This window comes from Fusarium tjaetaba (assembly GCF_013396195.1).
Source record: "Fusarium tjaetaba strain NRRL 66243 chromosome Unknown NRRL66243_c0000133, whole genome shotgun sequence".
Lineage (NCBI taxonomy): Eukaryota > Fungi > Ascomycota > Sordariomycetes > Hypocreales > Nectriaceae > Fusarium > Fusarium tjaetaba.
This window is the reverse complement of record NW_023501329.1, coordinates 138,531-155,818: the sequence shown is the minus strand read 5'-3', so window position 1 is coordinate 155,818 and position 17,288 is coordinate 138,531. Positions and strand designations below refer to the sequence as shown.

The 17,288-nt window shown below is 48.3% G+C and overlaps 2 protein-coding genes across 2 annotated transcripts; both read right to left on the bottom strand.

Moving 5' to 3' along the window:
- Positions 1-8,958: 8,958 nt before the first annotated feature.
- Positions 8,959-11,397, bottom strand: FTJAE_6801 (beta-1 3 exoglucanase precursor; the record flags this gene model as incomplete). The annotated part of the gene is made up of 1 exon (XM_037353452.1): positions 8,959-11,397. One exon carries the CDS (start codon positions 11,395-11,397, stop codon positions 8,959-8,961), a length of 2,439 nt encoding a protein of 812 aa, XP_037206157.1.
- A 3,143-nt stretch (positions 11,398-14,540) lies between these two features.
- FTJAE_6800 (f-box WD-repeat) lies at positions 14,541-16,766 on the bottom strand (the record flags this gene model as incomplete). Its single annotated transcript, XM_037353451.1, has 2 exons — positions 14,541-15,531; positions 15,577-16,766. 2 exons carry the CDS (start codon positions 16,764-16,766, stop codon positions 14,541-14,543), a joined length of 2,181 nt encoding a protein of 726 aa, XP_037206156.1.
- Positions 16,767-17,288: the final 522 nt, after the last annotated feature.

The window sequence follows — 17,288 nt, the reverse complement described above, 5'->3', positions numbered from 1 at the left end:
TCCGTCCTAGATCCTAAGATCATAACCTAAAATCTCTAAACTCCGCTCCTACAATTCCTTCTCCCATTGCACCGCTCTTCGTTTTTGCCGGATTATACAAAAAGCACAGCAACCTCAACGCGATCATTACCTTTTTGCTTGTCAACGTGAATGACAGAACAACAGTTTTGGGCGACGAAGATATCGATTCAGGGCTATATGACAGTCAGTCCATACCAACAGCTATGGAGTGTATGAAGACCAGACATTGTTGATGGTGAAGGGTTGGGTCCTGGTTCCATTCATGACAGTGTGCAGGAGAACGCTTGGGGATTGTGTTGTCTCTTGTTCACTACTCAGTCACTTGGTGGGTGGTTGCCTGGAGGAGTCTGGTCAGGTGGCCCCAATCGCCTCGCCACTGCATCGCTGGCAGTACAGTCCCTCGTCTCTACCCCTTATATACCAAAAGCACTCACTACCCTTCCGAAGAGTGGTCCAGCGGTATCCGTCCTAGATCCTAGAATCTTGAACCTAAAACCTCTAAAATTCGCTCCTAAAAATCTTCTCCCCGCTGGGCCACTCTTCTTTTGCCGTTCACGAGTTCGAATGAGAGACGACATTCTTTTTGCGACTACACGATGCGAGCGAGAACGATCGCCGGATTGCAGCGATATCGACTGGGACTTTCTTTTTGGGTGACATTGCTTTGTTTGACACAAATCACAAGGCTATGATGGGAACACTCGACTTTACCCCCTATATGCCAACATCACACACTATCTGGTACCCTTAACCGAACGAACCGTGGTCTAGCGGTACCCTCCCTAGAACCTACGAATCCACAAGTCTACAAGCGTTCCGTACCCACGAACCTTGTCCCGAAACCACCCTACGAATCCTCCTCCCTCCGATTATTTCTTCGTTTTTGTCGTTCACGAGTGACATTTAATCCATTCTTTTTGCGATGCTATCATAAGATATTCTGAGCTTGCGGCAACATCGAATCAGACTCTCTTTTTATACGCCATCGCCTTGTTTGACGAACGGGCACCGAGGGGACAGTCGACACCTACCCCTTATGTACCAAAAACACAGCTATTCTTGACGAAGAGTGGTCTAGTGGTTCCNNTCTCTTCATTCCGCACCTAAAAAACAGTCTCCCACCAGACCACTCTTCATTTTTGCGGTTCATGAGTTCGAATGACTCTTGGTATTACCCCTTTTTACCGTGCAAAAATACGACACCATTCCCCTGACAACGAGTACACTGGAAGGACTCTCTTTCAACTCGCATGATTCCTTTGCTTGCTAAAGCTGCCTCGAGTAAGGCGGGTGATGCAAGCTACCACATGCATCGCTTAGCCAGCATATGAACTACCCGCACGATGGCGCACATCCGATGATGAAGTCTTCCTTACCCGAGAGGTCCTGGTAATCTTGTTGAACTCCGTCNNTGCTCTTCACCGAGGAATCCCTGGTAAACGCAAGTGACGCGTAAAGAGATTCCAGGTTGGGAATATTGAGTCACAAGGTGGCGAAAGATCCGTCTTACTTTGACACAATCCTGACCGCGGCTGCCTGGTAACCTTGTACAGACCATCGGCCACCTACCTACCCCTTACATACCAAAATCACTCACTACACCAACGAAGAGTGGTCTAGTGGTATCGCACCTAAAACCTATAACTCTCTTCACTCCGCACCTAAAGACATTCTCCCGCTAGACCACTCTTCTTTTGCCAGTTCGTACGTTCGAAGCATCATGTCAGGTCTTCTTTATCTTTTTGCTCTTCACCATTTCGCCGTGTTTGTCAAACGATGACAGTGCCGACCTGGACTTTTCCCCTGGATTTGATCTCCTGGGCTTTGGATCACTTACTCGTCTGGTGGTGGCTCCGCGACTTGACACTCACTGTCTTACGTACGACCAGGCATCATACCTTTATGTACCAAAAGCACATACTACCCTTTCGAAGAGTGGTCTAGTGGTTCCGTACCTAAAACCTACAAACTCTTCATACCGCACCTAAAAACAGTCTCCCACTGGGCCACTCTTCTTTTGTCATTTCGTACTTTCGAACCAACATACCATATCTTTGCTTTTTGCTTCTCACGATTTCATCACGTTCATCAAGTGATGGCAATACCGACTTGGACTTTTTGCCCCTGAGTTTGATCACTTGTCTGGTGCTGGCCTTGGGACTTGACAGTGTACAGTCTCTCGTCCCAACTCCTTATATACCAAGACCACTCACTACCCTTCCGAAGAGTGGCCTAGTGGTATCCGTCCTAGAACCTACAAACTCTCTTCATTCCGCACCTAAAATTCTTCACCCACTAGGTCACTCTTCGTTTTTGCCAGTCCGTCTCCTTGTTGGCCAGTCGAGTCTATGGTCTTGGAAGAAGGTCGTTGCAAGTATGCTGCGAGAAGAGGCCTGTGCCTACTTGACCTCGTTTGGACAAATGTCGCGACTCGAGAGCGACTTGAGGATACACTGAGAAGGACAACTTCAAGCTTGGGATCTTGACGTGAAGGCCTCAAGACAGCTTCAGTATGAGGGAAAGTCGGAAAAGGGGCCAAAGGGGGAGGGCCACAGCTCATTTAGGCAGAAACAGGCTTTGCCGCGCCCGGAACGACAGCCTACCAGCACCAGGGCCTTGGTCCCAGACCTGACGACATACCCTTATATACCAAAATCGCTCTCTATACCCCCAGCGAAGAGTGGTACAGTAGTCCTCCGAACCTATGAAACTACGAAATGCACTCGTACGATTCCTGCCTCCCACCTCAGATCCCACCTACAATTCTTACTTCCACTCACGATACGACCCTCCCTCCGATCCTGTACCACTCTTCGCATTTACCGTTTCTACCGCTTCTACCAAGTTCTTCTATAACTTTCTTCCATTCTTTTTTCTTTTTTCCTATTCTTATTTTTTACTTCTTGCCCTATGTTTCTCTACTGTCATTCTTTCTTTCTTTTTGCCACAGCTTGTCCCAAGCCTGAGCTCCCCTTCCAAGCTAATGTGTAAGTTCCATGTGATGACGAAGTGAACTCAGGAGTATTGTTTAGTGGTCTTGGTGGCCTGACCTGGTAAGTCGTATAGTGCAGTGGCTCGCTCACTTGAACACAACTCGCGTGTTGGCCAAGGTAAGTGTTAAATATCAGAATTAATGTATCCCTTTCGACAAGGAGTGGTGTAGTGGTATACGTCCTAGAACCTATAAATCCTAAAATCCGCTCCTAAAAACTCTCTCTCCCGCTACCCACTCCTTGTCTTTTTGCCTGTGTTCGAAGCCTGCCTCTCTTTTTTTTTTTTCCCACGTCACTGATATTGCAATCATGGATCTTGATCTGTTGAAGGCTCGTTGAATTGAGATGAGAATACTCTTGAAGTAAGTCAGGGACCCAGCTTGCTGTCTCATCTGAACAGACACTTGCCTATAGAAAATACAGGCAGAATCAAGACTACTTCAATACACTATTTCATCTATTTGATCGTATGTGTTTATGTGGTGTCAATCTGTTTTGTGAAGTTGTCGCGTCCCAGGTCGTAGTGTTGGCGATCGTGTAATGGTCTGCTTCGATGGACCGACCCCTGAGCCATGGCCAGACAGCCCAGATCAGATTCGATCATCTCCAACAGACCCCCTGTTGACCATGCGGAATATTGAATACACACAAACAAAGTTTCAAACCAAATTGAAATGAGGCCTCTCAACTTGTCCACCCAATGATGTTGGTCGCCACTTGTGCTGCGCCTCGGTTGCTGCCTGCACAACCCAGGCAGCAGTAACCCCTTTTGACCAGACAACAAGCAACAAGCACCAGCCTAGGAGATGTGTTATATACAAAATTGAAACAGTAGCTTTCAACGAAGTAGCTAAAAACATTACCTGAACCACTTGGTGTAGCGGGAGTCCGGAATCCCGGGTCCACCCTTCGTTTCCTACAGTTGTCTTTGACTCTATGTTCGAGTCCTGTGATGGCCATCACATTCTAGTTTTTTGTCTTATTTTTGCACATTACTCCCTTTGTGACCATTTCCCAAGTTCCTCAACCATGTGTGGTCTTGGTCGGCAGCACCTTGCAGACTTTGCACTCAGTAGTTCATCAAGTTTTTTAGCCTACGTCGTGAACTTGGATCTCCCTGACGTCTTCCCTATCAACCCAGAAGATTATCTCAAGAACCTCAAGATCTCTATCCGTACTGTTCATATGTTTCTCTATACAATGGCACAGACTTTCTAAAAATCCTCTCGTTCGCGCTGCTTGTAGCCCACTGCATTTTGCTTTATGCTCTCAGTCACTGTCATATCCTCGCCTTCAACTTTTCCATCCTCCACATCGCCAACATATGGTAGCGAGCCCATATTGAATCTCTAAAACTTTCTTCACGAATATCATCAACATACAAACGGCCCCATGGTTCCTCAATTTGTGTTTCATCCCCCTCAAAAACCTACCTCACGGGAGTATCCAGTAAAAGATATTCCGGAGTTTCTGAATCGTTATGGCTCATACCTATGGGTCGTTATAATACTGTGAGCCCATGGGCACCAATGAATGGCTTGCAATACCTGTAATATTGATACCGGATTGCAATATCTCTTGGAGCTGTAGGAGAGGGGGCGTGGTGAAGAGAGGTCTAGAAGATGTCCAAAGCGCTGTGGTACTTATGCTAGGGTGGTGATGAGGGGCCGGAGCATGTGTGATCCAACCGGAACAGGTGGCAGTGGACACGACTTGTTAGTCCAGCAAACAGCCAGCTCAGGCCAAGTGATATGACAATGTCGTGACTCAAATTTTACGGATAAGCAGAGACCTAGACTTGCTCACTGTCGGAATCCAAGGGTGATTTTCTCCGTAATGGGACGTGCAAGCCAAGTCTTATAGAGGTCTCTGCAAGATGAATCGATACAGAAATTATGCGCTATACTTGAAGATATCGTCTTATTTTAGTATCCATAGTCACGGTCGAATCTTCTGTATGTATGTTTGTGCTATTGAGTAATGGCGTTGTGTGTCTTGGGCGCGGGCCTCAGACTTGCCTACACATACCTTATATACTAAAATCTCTAACACTACTGACAGCGAAGTAGCTGAAATACACATACTAATGGTCACGTATAACGCAACGGGGAGCAAACGCCTCGTTGCCTTCGCTTTTTGGTAATCGTCACATCATATGTTCGAACCCCTGAGCTCATTTTCTATCACGCTCTTATTTATCACTCTCCTTTTACACATTCCATACTAATACAAGAGTTTCTATTTTGAATAGACACATTGGTATTATATATCTTTTTGCTTCTTCGAGTACCCTCAGGTCATAAACTCCGGGACCACAGGCAGTAGGTTCACGCACATAACCTTAAGAGCAACCAACAAAGCCTTATATAACAAAACAAATGACTTGTCCACCAGCGAAGTAGCTGCACACCCAAGACTTTAGTACACTACTAATTACCAACGTGGTCGAGTGGGGAGTCCGGAATCCCGCAATCACTCCCTTCGCTTTTTTTTATCGTTGGAGGTTCAAGTCCACCCCAAGAGACAGCGTCGTCCCTTTGTTTTGCATATTATCTCACCTCCTACTCTCGGTAATTGAAGAACCCTTTTTATCTCATTATCACTACCTCAATACAGTCTCTTTTCATATTGAATACCTCATGAGTCTTGACGCCACTCTCTTGACGGGTTCTTACTCTCGTCTTTAATATCACCTCCTGAAATTTGAACATCATTTTCTCGATACAAGTCCTTCTCTACAGTGATACTAGACTTACCTAAGGTATACTAAGGTTACCTAAGTCCTTTTGCCATTTGAGGGCAGATCCTCGTGCTTTCTTATGCCCCGTAAGTCCGTCTCGCTGCGACAGTCATGTCCACACTTAGCAGTCGTCGTACAGACTCAGAGCGGTGAGCCTTACGCGATATCTGATGCGCATAACGATATTGATACCACAAAACTCCGTTCAATCTCAATTTTAACCCTGCATATTCACTAATTGTCAAAAGTTATCTCTTGTGCATCTCAGCCCTTCCAAACCATCATCATCTCCCTGGCTACCATCCAGGTCAGTATCGCTTTTTCACGATCTGTTCAATCACAAAGACTGCTAGCCGGCGTGGCCGTGACATCTCTCGTAAAGACGGATCTGCCCTGGTATAACGGGCTTTGAAGTACTTATCATTACACATCATTATTTGCCTCTCTTGTTTCTAGTAATCGTCTGAGAGAACGGTCCACGAATCTGGGATACCAATAATACGATATTGTGTGATAAACACATGGCTCGGCTTAGTCCAATCCAACCTGTCCTTCTTTGTTCGTACGTATGATTGCCACATAGCTCGTCTGCTTTTTGGTTTACTTGCAAAAATAGACCATAGCGCAAACATCTCGTCTTGACTTTCGCGACCTCTCTTGTTTGCCTCAATAGCCCATTCGACGTCGTGTGTGCCGTCCAGTTCAAGGTTCTCTTCTCCCCATTCCTCCGGCAAGTTTGTCCCATCAATCACATCAAATAATTGTAGCTCATCGCCTGAGTCTAGACAGCTTTGTATAAAGACGTCCAGTTTAGGATACGGTAGTCCTCGAACGCTGCGGGTGAAGTTGGGGGGTTCGCACACAATATGGACATCCCTGTCGGGAACAATAACAAAAACAAAGTCAGTTTCATGGTGGTTGAATCGGCGCTAAGTGTGTAGTAAAGAGGAGCTTGGTGTGTCCCAAGGCTTCGTGACGTGGTAAATGCGAGATTGAGGTTCTGACTTTAACAATGCTACAGCGTTATCAACGAGATGTGTCGGTACACAAATTTCCCAGTGCTATTGGGCATCAACGAAATCATTCATATTTTAGAGACCGAAAAACATACGTGACGCACTCTGGCAGCTCCGTAAAATATAAGAGCACTTGTTCCGACCATACAACATGGGATATCGGCTGCTTCAAGAATGTGGGTCACAGCGAGAGCATCATCAGTGCCATGGCCATTGTTAGAAGCCCGCTTTTTCGTGTATGTCTCCGAGAACTTCGGTGTGAAGGATGGTGGAGGTGGGACCGGTCCTATCGTCTTTTTTCTTGTCCACGACATCGTTTTGAAGTTATACAACGTAGAGCTAGCAGCTCAAGTCGTAGTGTTAGAAGATGAGAGCTCTCGGGCAGCTTAACACAGCGGCGGTTGGCACCAATCGCGGGAGATCTAACCGAATGAATACTGAAGCAGGCGGTCAAACTAGGCAGAACCCATGTCACACACAGTCAAAGCATCTCTATTGACATAATGTTTTACCACGTAATCAGTAGGGCTTTTCATTTTAATCAACCTGTTGGCTTAGGTAGAAGATGTCATATCTAAAATGTACTTGAGTCCCTCCACAAGTCAACACAGTTCTAGCTGCAGGGGTCATCGTAGATGCATTGCGGCGAGGTGACTCAACGCCGGCTTCAGAACCCCACACCCGCTAACAACCCCTGCAGCACATCACCACCTCCACCCAACAACAACAGCCACAAACAACAAACAGTCGCTTATATACCAAAGCAAACAAACAAATGTCAGCGAAGTAGCGAGAAACACTAGCCCAATGGCTTAACTGATATAACCTTGCTCAACCATCTCCGGATGTGAAGCCTTCGCTTTTTGTCAAGCCAGAGTCCTGCAGTTCGAGACGCATTATGAACGTAGATGGCCATACTGACTATTTCTTTTTGGACTTTTCTGGACATGAGAGACGAACTGTTAGACATTATAAATTAAACATGTAGAAACTGTTTCTTGTATCTTCTTTCAATAGCTTCTCCTTGGGCAAATAAGTTCCTTGTTGACATGAAAAAGCTCTTCGCACGTGTTGAGAAGTACTGTGAAACAACCCAGCTCAGCCAACACCATCCATAAGCTATAGACCAGACCAACATGCAATATTACCAGCGAAGTAGCTACATGTTTAACTCAACCGAACTCCGGTTCGACCTCCAAATGAACTTCTCCTTCGGGAGACTTCGCTTTTTGGTCATAAGTTCGAATGTCAGCTACCCTTGAACATCTCATTTTCGCAACCATGCTGCACCTCTTCTCTCTCGATTTCACAATATTCTTATGTTTAAACAACAAATCCATAAGATAAATATATAATCAAATTATTCACTTAAATCTCAGTGTTGTCCTCTGTGCCTGAATGTGCTGGGCTGAGTCTGACAACCTTGTCATTCAGCCGTGGATCATCACAACCCCTGCACCAGCACCAGGCAACATCAACGCCACGGCACCACGCTAACCATTCCCCCAAGACATGGAATCAGCCTTTGATAATCCATTCTATTACTCTCTCCTTCAGCGAAGTAGCTAAAAACAACTGAACTTTGGCGGAGTGGTGTAGATCTTCCTTGCATCACTCCGCCTCTCATCTCCTTCGGGACTCGGCTTCGCTTTTGCTGCGTCGATGGTTCGATTTCCATCACCATCTTTTTGCCTTTTCGTAGTCCTTCTTGTATAGAGGCAGCACATTTACAGTGTTGACCTGGTTTCATTCCAGCTTTTTGTCGTCCACTCTTGTTTCGTGTGAATCTTTGTCCTTTATTCTCGGGCTCTGTCTACTAACCACCCCGTGATCATAACGTTCCGCGGTCAACACATCACATATGGCTACGTCATAACATCACAGCATACACAGCACATGAGACTCATCACAATGTCACATTTGGGGATCATTTCTTGTCTCAACTTGATTCATTCAGCTACCCTGTCTACTCTGAGTGAGGTGCTGTTATCAAAAGCGTTTTTCGTCGCTTACTATCCGAAACTCCAGTTCCATCCTGGAACAAAAAAGACCCTATGGAAAAATGAAGAAAGAAAAATCAGAGGCACGTTGAAAGCACATAATCAGCAATGAGCACGTGTCGCTCGGGTATTCGCGTTGGCTAGGCGTAAGGAGGCACACCATAAGGCGGTGCGTCGACTTCATCTTCCTAAGATGAGAAGAGCGCGATGGCGGCGCAGAAGTTGTTGCGGTTGTCCTTGTCAAGGATCGCCGACTTGCCATCAACATTGACCATGTTGACAGAGGCCTTGGTGCTGATGCCATAAAGGTGCACCTGTGAGCTCTCAATGTCGATCATGTTGTCCTGGCAGTTGTTCTCGCCAACACAGACTTGGTCGTAGTTGTTGAAGAAGCTGTAGAGGCCTCCTCCATAGATGAAAACATCCTTGGAGTTGACAGCGCGGAGACCCCAGGTACGGGCACATCGCTGAGAGGGACCAGTGCAGGTGGCCTTGAAGTCAGGGTCGAAGTACTTCTTGTTCACAGTGAAAGGAACGGTAGCATCAGGGTTGCCCTGCATGTAAGCAGTCTCGGTCTGGATGAGCGACATGTAGACATTGGAGGCATCCTCAAGGTGGTAGTTGTAGAGAACACTGTGCTCGGAAGCGGTACCCCACAGCCAAGCGCCCTTGGTGCTCTCAATCAAAACTCCGCGGCCGTTGTAGAGGTTGATCTGAGAGTGATCTCCGAGGTCGAGCTCGTGGTCGGCAACCCAGAACCAAGTGTTCTCAAGATAGCAGCTAGACTGCTTGGTCATGTGGAAGAGCATGAAGGCGCCGAGGCACTCCGGGTTGGGATCGGCCTTGACCTTGGGGTTCTTCTTGCACTTGTCGGACTGAAGCTGAGTACCGGCAGAGCCACCAACGCGGAAGTGGACATCAAAGAGACCAGCGGAGCCGGGAGTAGAACCGGCGACGTTGAACTCCATCAAGATAGCACCGGGCTGGGGTCCGAGAGTCTCAAACATGAGGTCCTGGATTTCGACGTTGCCGACATCACCAGCTTGACCGACTTGCCAGACGGGCTTGGGGTTGGCTTGATCCTTGAAGTTCTTGTTGCCACCAGCCATGATGAGAGGCCAGACCTCGCCAACAATCTTGATGTTCTTGGGAACCTTGACAGTATCGGTAATGACATAAGCGCCGTGGTCGAAGTAAACGATCTGACCATCTTGGACACTGTTGAAGACAGCCTGAATGGCAGCAGTATCATCAGTCTTGCCATCACCCTTGGCACCCTTGGACTTGACGGAGATGAAGTTGGAAGAGGGGACACTGTTGTACTGAGGCTTGCTCTTGGTGACGACATTACCCTTGGAGTCGAGAAGAGCCTTGGGCTTGGTGACGGGAGTCTGAGTGGCCTGGATAGCTTTACCACTGCCGCCGCTGTAGGCACGACCTTGGACCCAGGATGCAATCTTGGCGTTGCCGGCAAGGATAGTAGCACTAGATCCACCACCCTTGACGGCGACGGGGACAGCAGAGGACATGTCGACGTTGTCGATGATAAGGGTGCCGTTGGTATCGGGCTGGGCGGGGTTGTAGTTGGTAAGAACGCCGACTGCAGTGTTGGCAATCTTGCTGTCGGTAAGGAGAATAGAGCCGACATTCTGAACGTTACCGCCAGCAGTCATGTCAATGCCGACCTTGGCGCCAGAGATGTCAAGGCCGTTGAGAGTCCATAGCCAGTTCCAGTTCATGTAGACGGCAGTGTTGCAGTTGCGGAAAGTCATGTTTCGGCTGGTGAACTGTTGGCTACCAAAGAAACCACCATATCGACCACCAATGAAAGTGAGGTCGGTCATGAAGCCACCGGAGCCGTTGTCGATGAAGATACCTTGCTGTTTGTTGTCGTCGCTGGAGTCCTCGATCATCTGGAAGACGATGTTCTGAAGAGAGGTAGCTTGGGCGACTTGCCAGTGGATACCAGTACCGGAGCTCTTGGGCATACCGGTGAGATCAATCTTGAAGTTGCGGACCTGTCGGAAGAAGTTGTTCTGGTTGGTGTGCCAGTTGGAGCCGTCCGAGTTGTAGGGATCAACGTCAATGACAGCCATGCCCTCAAAGTTGGCAGTTGGCTTGAGAACAGGAAGGTTGTTGACATCACCAATCATGTGGGTGTAGTAGTAGGGGAGAATAGGCTTGGAGACAACATAGGTACCAGCAGGGAAGTAGACGATGGCGGGAGTGGTGGTAGAAGAGTCACAGCCCTTACCACAACGGTTGCCGTCAGAGAAGGCGGCGTTGATGGCCTCAGTGTCGTCAGAGCTACCATCACCCTTGGCACCGTAGTCCTTCACGTTGCGGAAGATCTTGTAGTCGGCGGAGCCATAGGCAACGACACCTTGACGCTTGATGTCGGACATCCACCAAGAACCAGCAGCAGCGGCAGCCGAGTAAGCAGGAGCCTTGGGAGTGGCAGACTCAGGCGAAGCAGGTGCAGGATAGGCCGGTGCGGCAGTAGAGACAGAGGCCGCGGGAGCAGCGACATCAACCTCAACCTCAATAGCCTGAGGAGCAGCCGAAGCCGGGAGGGTAAAGAGGCGCATGGCCAAGAGGGAGGCCGTGACGATAGTCGAAAGCCCCATGATGACGATGAATAGCCAGCTAAATCGTTGTTTCTGGGGTGTAGCGGTATAGTATCGCTCTAGAGAGTGTGTTGATATTGCAGATGGCTACGAAGGATAAAGTCAGTACGCCTGTATTTTCGTATTTGGGTTTGAGAAAATTTGCAGGAAACCATACGCAAAAGTAACTTTGGGAAAGCAGTGCGGTGTGGGAGAAAAGAGGAGACCTCAGTATGAAGCTTGAGAAAGCTGTCAACTAAGATTGGGTTTGGGTTGAGTTTTGTGTAGATCGAGGTGAACAAAGGATGTGAACAATAATCTGCACAATGGTGAAGAGAAGATGAAAAGAGAGGATAGACGAAGGAACAGAAGAGAATAAATAAGGCAGAGAATAACAACAACAGCAATGGCACTGGCACTGGCAGAACGAAAGTGACTGAAGTGCAGTGACTGAATCGAATTGGCAGCCTGACACTGTCGACAGCCGTAAGAGTCCAAGTGAGGCAGGTGATGATACATCTCGGCAGCTTTCGACAGTGGCACCGAAAGGGTGTACAGCCAAGCAGGATCTATAAACGCTGAGACCACTAGGAATCAATTGTTTACATGATCATGATCCGGCCGGCAATGCTCGAAAGCGGCACTTCAGATGAGGGTTCGCATGTGTTGTTGGTCCCTTGTTCCGCTTGCATATTGAGGCTTGTTCGCCGATAAAACTTACCAGGTAGATAGGCCAGATAAACTAAGACCAAAAATCTTAAAAGCCACGAAACAAGTGTATTCAAGGGAGAGACGGGTGTTGGCTTTTGTTCTTTAAAAAGCAGGCAAAATAAAAAGAGAGGGTGGTGATCAAAGATGACGCTGTCCCAGACAAGCAGGAATATGAAGAATAGAAAAAAGAGAGGCAAGGAGAGACACACGCGATCGCGTGTTCACACGATAAAGACTGACTGTCGTGGTGGAGGGTGTGGGTGTGGTAGCTTTCGACTGACTTGAAATGGAACGGAAGAAAGGGAATAGTAGACAAGACAGGGTAAGGATAGATACATATGTATACACACGGTTGGGATGAATATATGTGACATGCACTATTGACTCGACTTACCTTATTACTGCCCTGACCAGGTACAGGAACAGGGATCTCATCGTGGTAACTCTCCTCGGACGCCATCCGCTGCCGTCTCTGCCTCCGAGGACCTGCCATTGGAGTGGAGTTGTCCATCGAATTGTCTGTCTGTTCACTGTTCCAAGGGGGGGCTGGAGCTAGACAAGATTAAAGTGATCGTCATTGGCTATTGCAGCATCACGGACTGTTTCAAACCAGGCCGACCAGGCCAGAACAAAACATGAAACGATAATAACAATGATACAAAGAAGTTCAAGGATACGTTGGACGATGTATAGGATAGGATGATGAACGTCGAGTCGAGGGCGATGATGCAGGAATAGAGATCCTTGGGAGAAACGGGAAAGGGGAACAGAACAAGCTCGTCCAGTTACCGAAGAGAACACCCTTGATCTCTCGACAAAAAGGGAAAGTACCTCTACCCTGACGAAATCAGTCTAGCGCCCTGTTTCACTGGACGACCCCGGACAAGCCAGCGGGTGGCTCACGCTACATCTCCCGGATCAAAAGAACCGGGGCATGATCTAAACAGCGGCAATTCCGTGCCTACGAACTAAGTAAAGAGTCTAAGAAGCCATCACAAGTCCAAACCACCAGATCATACATCTCAGAACTGTGATTCACTACAACACCCCAAGGAAAGTGGGTAGGTGACCTCTCGCTCTCGCTGTAAAGATACCCCGTGGCTACCAGTAACGTGGTATCGACAGACTATTAGCTTCACATACTCTAATTTCCACTGCACCCATGTCATCCACCATTCCTTCAGAAACTCAATACAATACGAAACTTGCATTCCTCTCCCACTGAAGCATTACGCCATGGTCCGTTTAATTACCAAGACATTCCCACTCTCTCTGCGCCACGGCATAGAATCCTCCTCGCCGTCTCAGGACCCTTCCAAACACGCGCGCGACTACCATATGTTAAGCGCTTAATCATGTTGCGGCCGAGGTGGCTCCGGTACATGAGGTGATGCTAATTAAAGGGATTTACAGTAGGGGTCTCAGCTATTCCTTGGCGAGATCTATGTAGTGGCGGTTATGAAGCCAGTCAGAGTTGAATCCGAGCATGAAAGTGCGGAAAAGCAAGTTTTGGAGCTATCGATGTTGAATTAATGCCATTGATGTTCGCAAATATTGAATGTCGGTGGCTTTGAAGCCGTCACAGCCAACAAATCCCCTTGTGGTCCCCTGTTTCAAAACACAGCTCCCCACATCCCGCCACACCATGAAGCGCATTCCAGCCCAATCCAACACCTCACACTCCATAATGCACATCAGTCCGAGGGTATGTAAGGTAGAGAGTCGCATTTAAGGTCAACGGTTGCCTGCATGTGGTACAACAATTACTCTAAATCTATACCACCTACCCGATATAGCACAGGATAGTCCCTCAAAGTCAGGTGAACTACGAACATGCAGAGGCAGACATGAAATATATTAATTAGTTCAGGGTGCGTGTTTATGCAAAATGTGTTCCCTTCACATGATCTAAGTCTATCCATCACACGCTATGTGTTTCACTCCGCATCCTTTTTCATCCCGCATTTCGATATCGATGCGCGTTCCCGTGGATCTCGGGCTCCCTTGTTTCACGCATCGGCCTTGAACCCTGTAACCACTTAAACAAATTAATTCACCGTCCGTCGTGAAACGAAGCACAGAATCAGAGACTCGGAAGACAAGACCCCAGGACTCGAAAGCAATAGTTAAGTAAATTCATTTATGTAAACTCCAGACGCAGTCTATGTGATCCAGATCGCTCATCAACGCTATTGGCGAGTAATCCTCATGAGCGATAGATCCATCGCCCGATCTCAAATGTGCTCCCTGAGGTTGCACGCATGCACCATGTCCATGCCCATGACCATCCATGTCCTAGCATGTTCATCCAACATGCCCTAATGCTTGCCTTACATCTTAAAATCAGTCTAGCAAACCCTTCCATGTCATAAAGTCGTAAAAGCCAGTTCAATCGTGTTCGTCTGGCATATTAGTATCCCCCCAATCATATTATTCCGCCGCATGTTCAGAGCTCAGATAAACCCTCCCTCGATCTGTAGAGGTCTGGCACTCTCGATATTCTCAATACCATCAACATCGGCACCAAAATCCATTATCAAAATCTTGGGGTCCTGTCCTGTGCTGACAATGCGACGGTAATCGCTCTTCGCACTCAGAACCCAGCTTGCGTGCCACTTGGGAAAGTCGAGCAGCTGGTGTCCAGTCTCCATGTCCCACACCTTAATGTCGGTGTCGTAGCTTCCAGAGACCAGTCGGCCGCTCACACTATCTATGTGCAGACTGCGAACCAGGTTCTCATGGGCGCGCATCTCACGGAGACACTCGCCTGTGTTGGCATCCCAGATGCGGATAACTTTGTCGTTACCAGCAGATGCAATGTATCGGCCATCTTCGGAGAATTGGGAGCAAGCAAGCCCCTTGGTGTGCCCCGTGAACTCACGAATATTTTTGCCTGTTTCAATGTTCCACAACTTGACGCGGAAATCTCCCGAACAAGACACGATGGTGTTGCCCCGCATCTGTACTGCGTTAACAGGTCCGCTGTGTCCCCGAAGCTGCTTGATCAGGTCGCCGGTGTGGCGATCCCAGACGCAGATGCTGAAGTCCTTGCTGCATGTGACGATATGCTTGTCGTCAAAGGCAAGATCGAGAACAGCTGCGGTGTGGTGTCGGAGTCGGCGAATAGGACGGTATCCGTCGCGTACGTCGTAAACGATGCAGGTAGAGTCGGAGGATCCAGTGACCAGGATCTCGTCGTCATACTGCAGGCACAGAATAGAGGCCATGTGATGTGTAGGGAATGATGTACTGCGAGGCATAGAGAAGTTTGACTTCTCGTTGTCGGAGGATCCTGAAGCGAAATGAGTAGGGTTGCCATCCTCGTCAATGAGCATGTCGGGTTCGGCGAGGACCTCGGGCGGTCCAATAATGAGGGTGCATTCAAGGGTATGCATATCCCAGACCCGAATCGTCTTGTCGCGGGAACCAGTAATGATTTTGTGCCTTTTCAGGTTAGTAAAACATTTGTAAAAGGACCGAATAACTTACTCGTCGAACTGAAGGCAGTAGATGCTATCCTTGTGTCCATTCAGATAGACAGGTCTAGCCTTACCAGTCTTCCATCGCTGGCTCAACTCCTGCTTGATACGGTAAATGTCCTTCCAGTCATTTGCCGGTGAAATAGCAGGAACTCCGAGACCACTTCCAGGGGCAACGGGCTCGCTTGTAGCATAAGTGGTAGTAGTCTCGCGAAGACAAGACTCACGCCAGATGTGCTGGTTACTGACAATCTTATTCCAGTTCTTGCAAACCATGCTGGCCTTGGTGAGTGCTGGAGCGTCGAGGTTTGCGAGGACATGAATAGCGAGCTCTGCAGGGAGTCTAGAGACAAAGTCGATCGTGCTAATAGCAGCATTTTGCTCTATCTCAGTCTCACTCTCGGCTCCAGGAAGTGTCACTGTAATTCCGATTCCGCTCTCACGATCGTTGCTCTCGTCGTTGGTGCTGGGATTCAACCAAAAGTTGTACAGACCCTGACGAGCCAGGTATTCATTCTGCATAGCAGCTGAGGCCTTAGCAGCAGCTCCAGAGTTGCTGGGAATGACGGGTGGCTCGCCACGAAAACCGGGAATCGGGAGATGCGAGGAGTTCTCGTAGTTGTAGGCGTTTTGGTCATGTTTCAAGTCAAATCCATAGATCGATCGTGAGCGACGAACGGTGGCTTGTCGAAGACGACTCCAAGTCGAGTGCGCATTGTTGTATGAAGTAGTAGGTCTACCAGTCTCGGGTTGTTCGACATCTTCAGCAATCGAAGGTCGTCGATGAACCATTCGGTTGATCGACAGTGAAGCGCGGCGAAACATTCCTTTGATCTGTTTGGCACCTGGAGTGTGGAAGTGGTGTTGATGCTGGGTCTCGTGATGGGCGCTATTCAGATCGTGGAACTCGTCTTCGGTATCGTCAACAGCGAGATCGTTAAAATGCCGAGAAAGATGCTGCGAATGAGAATGGTCATGACCAAAAGCAAATGATTTAGGACGTCGCCATGGCACAGAAAGGCTCATGCTGCGGTTTCGAGGGGGGGCAGCTGTGTACATTGCGGCTGCTTCAGGGTGGAGAGTGGTGTTCGCAGTCTGGGCAGGCGTCGAGATGCCCAGACACGAAGATTCGGCGGGAGATTCCAACATGGCCTCTTGAGCAGGAGCCCAGTCGCTGATGGGGAAAATGCGCTTGGTCATATTCGAGGTGGTAGCAAAACTGTCGAACTAGAGAAAGGAACGTGTATCAAGTCCAAGCGGGCTGTGCTGGGACTATCGGAGCTGGAAACGCAAATAATCGAACAACGACGTATATGAAGGAATGTCGAGTCGACCAAATAGCCGAGCAGTGAAGAACAACGAGCTAAATGAATGCGCTCGTCGGAGTTTTTGACCTCTGTCGTTGTTGTTTACGATCGGGCGGTCGGTATGGTCTGGTCGCAGGGGCGGTCTCAGGCCTTCCTTTAAGTTTCGCGGAACCTTGATTTGCTTTGGGCCCGTTTCTGGCGTTGGGTCGGTCGTTCGGTGTTGGGTGGCAACGGTACACGACAACTCAAAAAAAAAAAGAGACGGAGGTTTCTTTAGTTTAGTACTCGTTATAACGCTCTGTGCTTGTCCCAACAGAAAAGCAGAAAAAGAACAACAGGAAAAGGAGTAGAAAAGGAATGGGGATGGATGTGAGGGAGGAAGAGCAGGCTTCTTGAGAAAAAAACCGTTGCGATT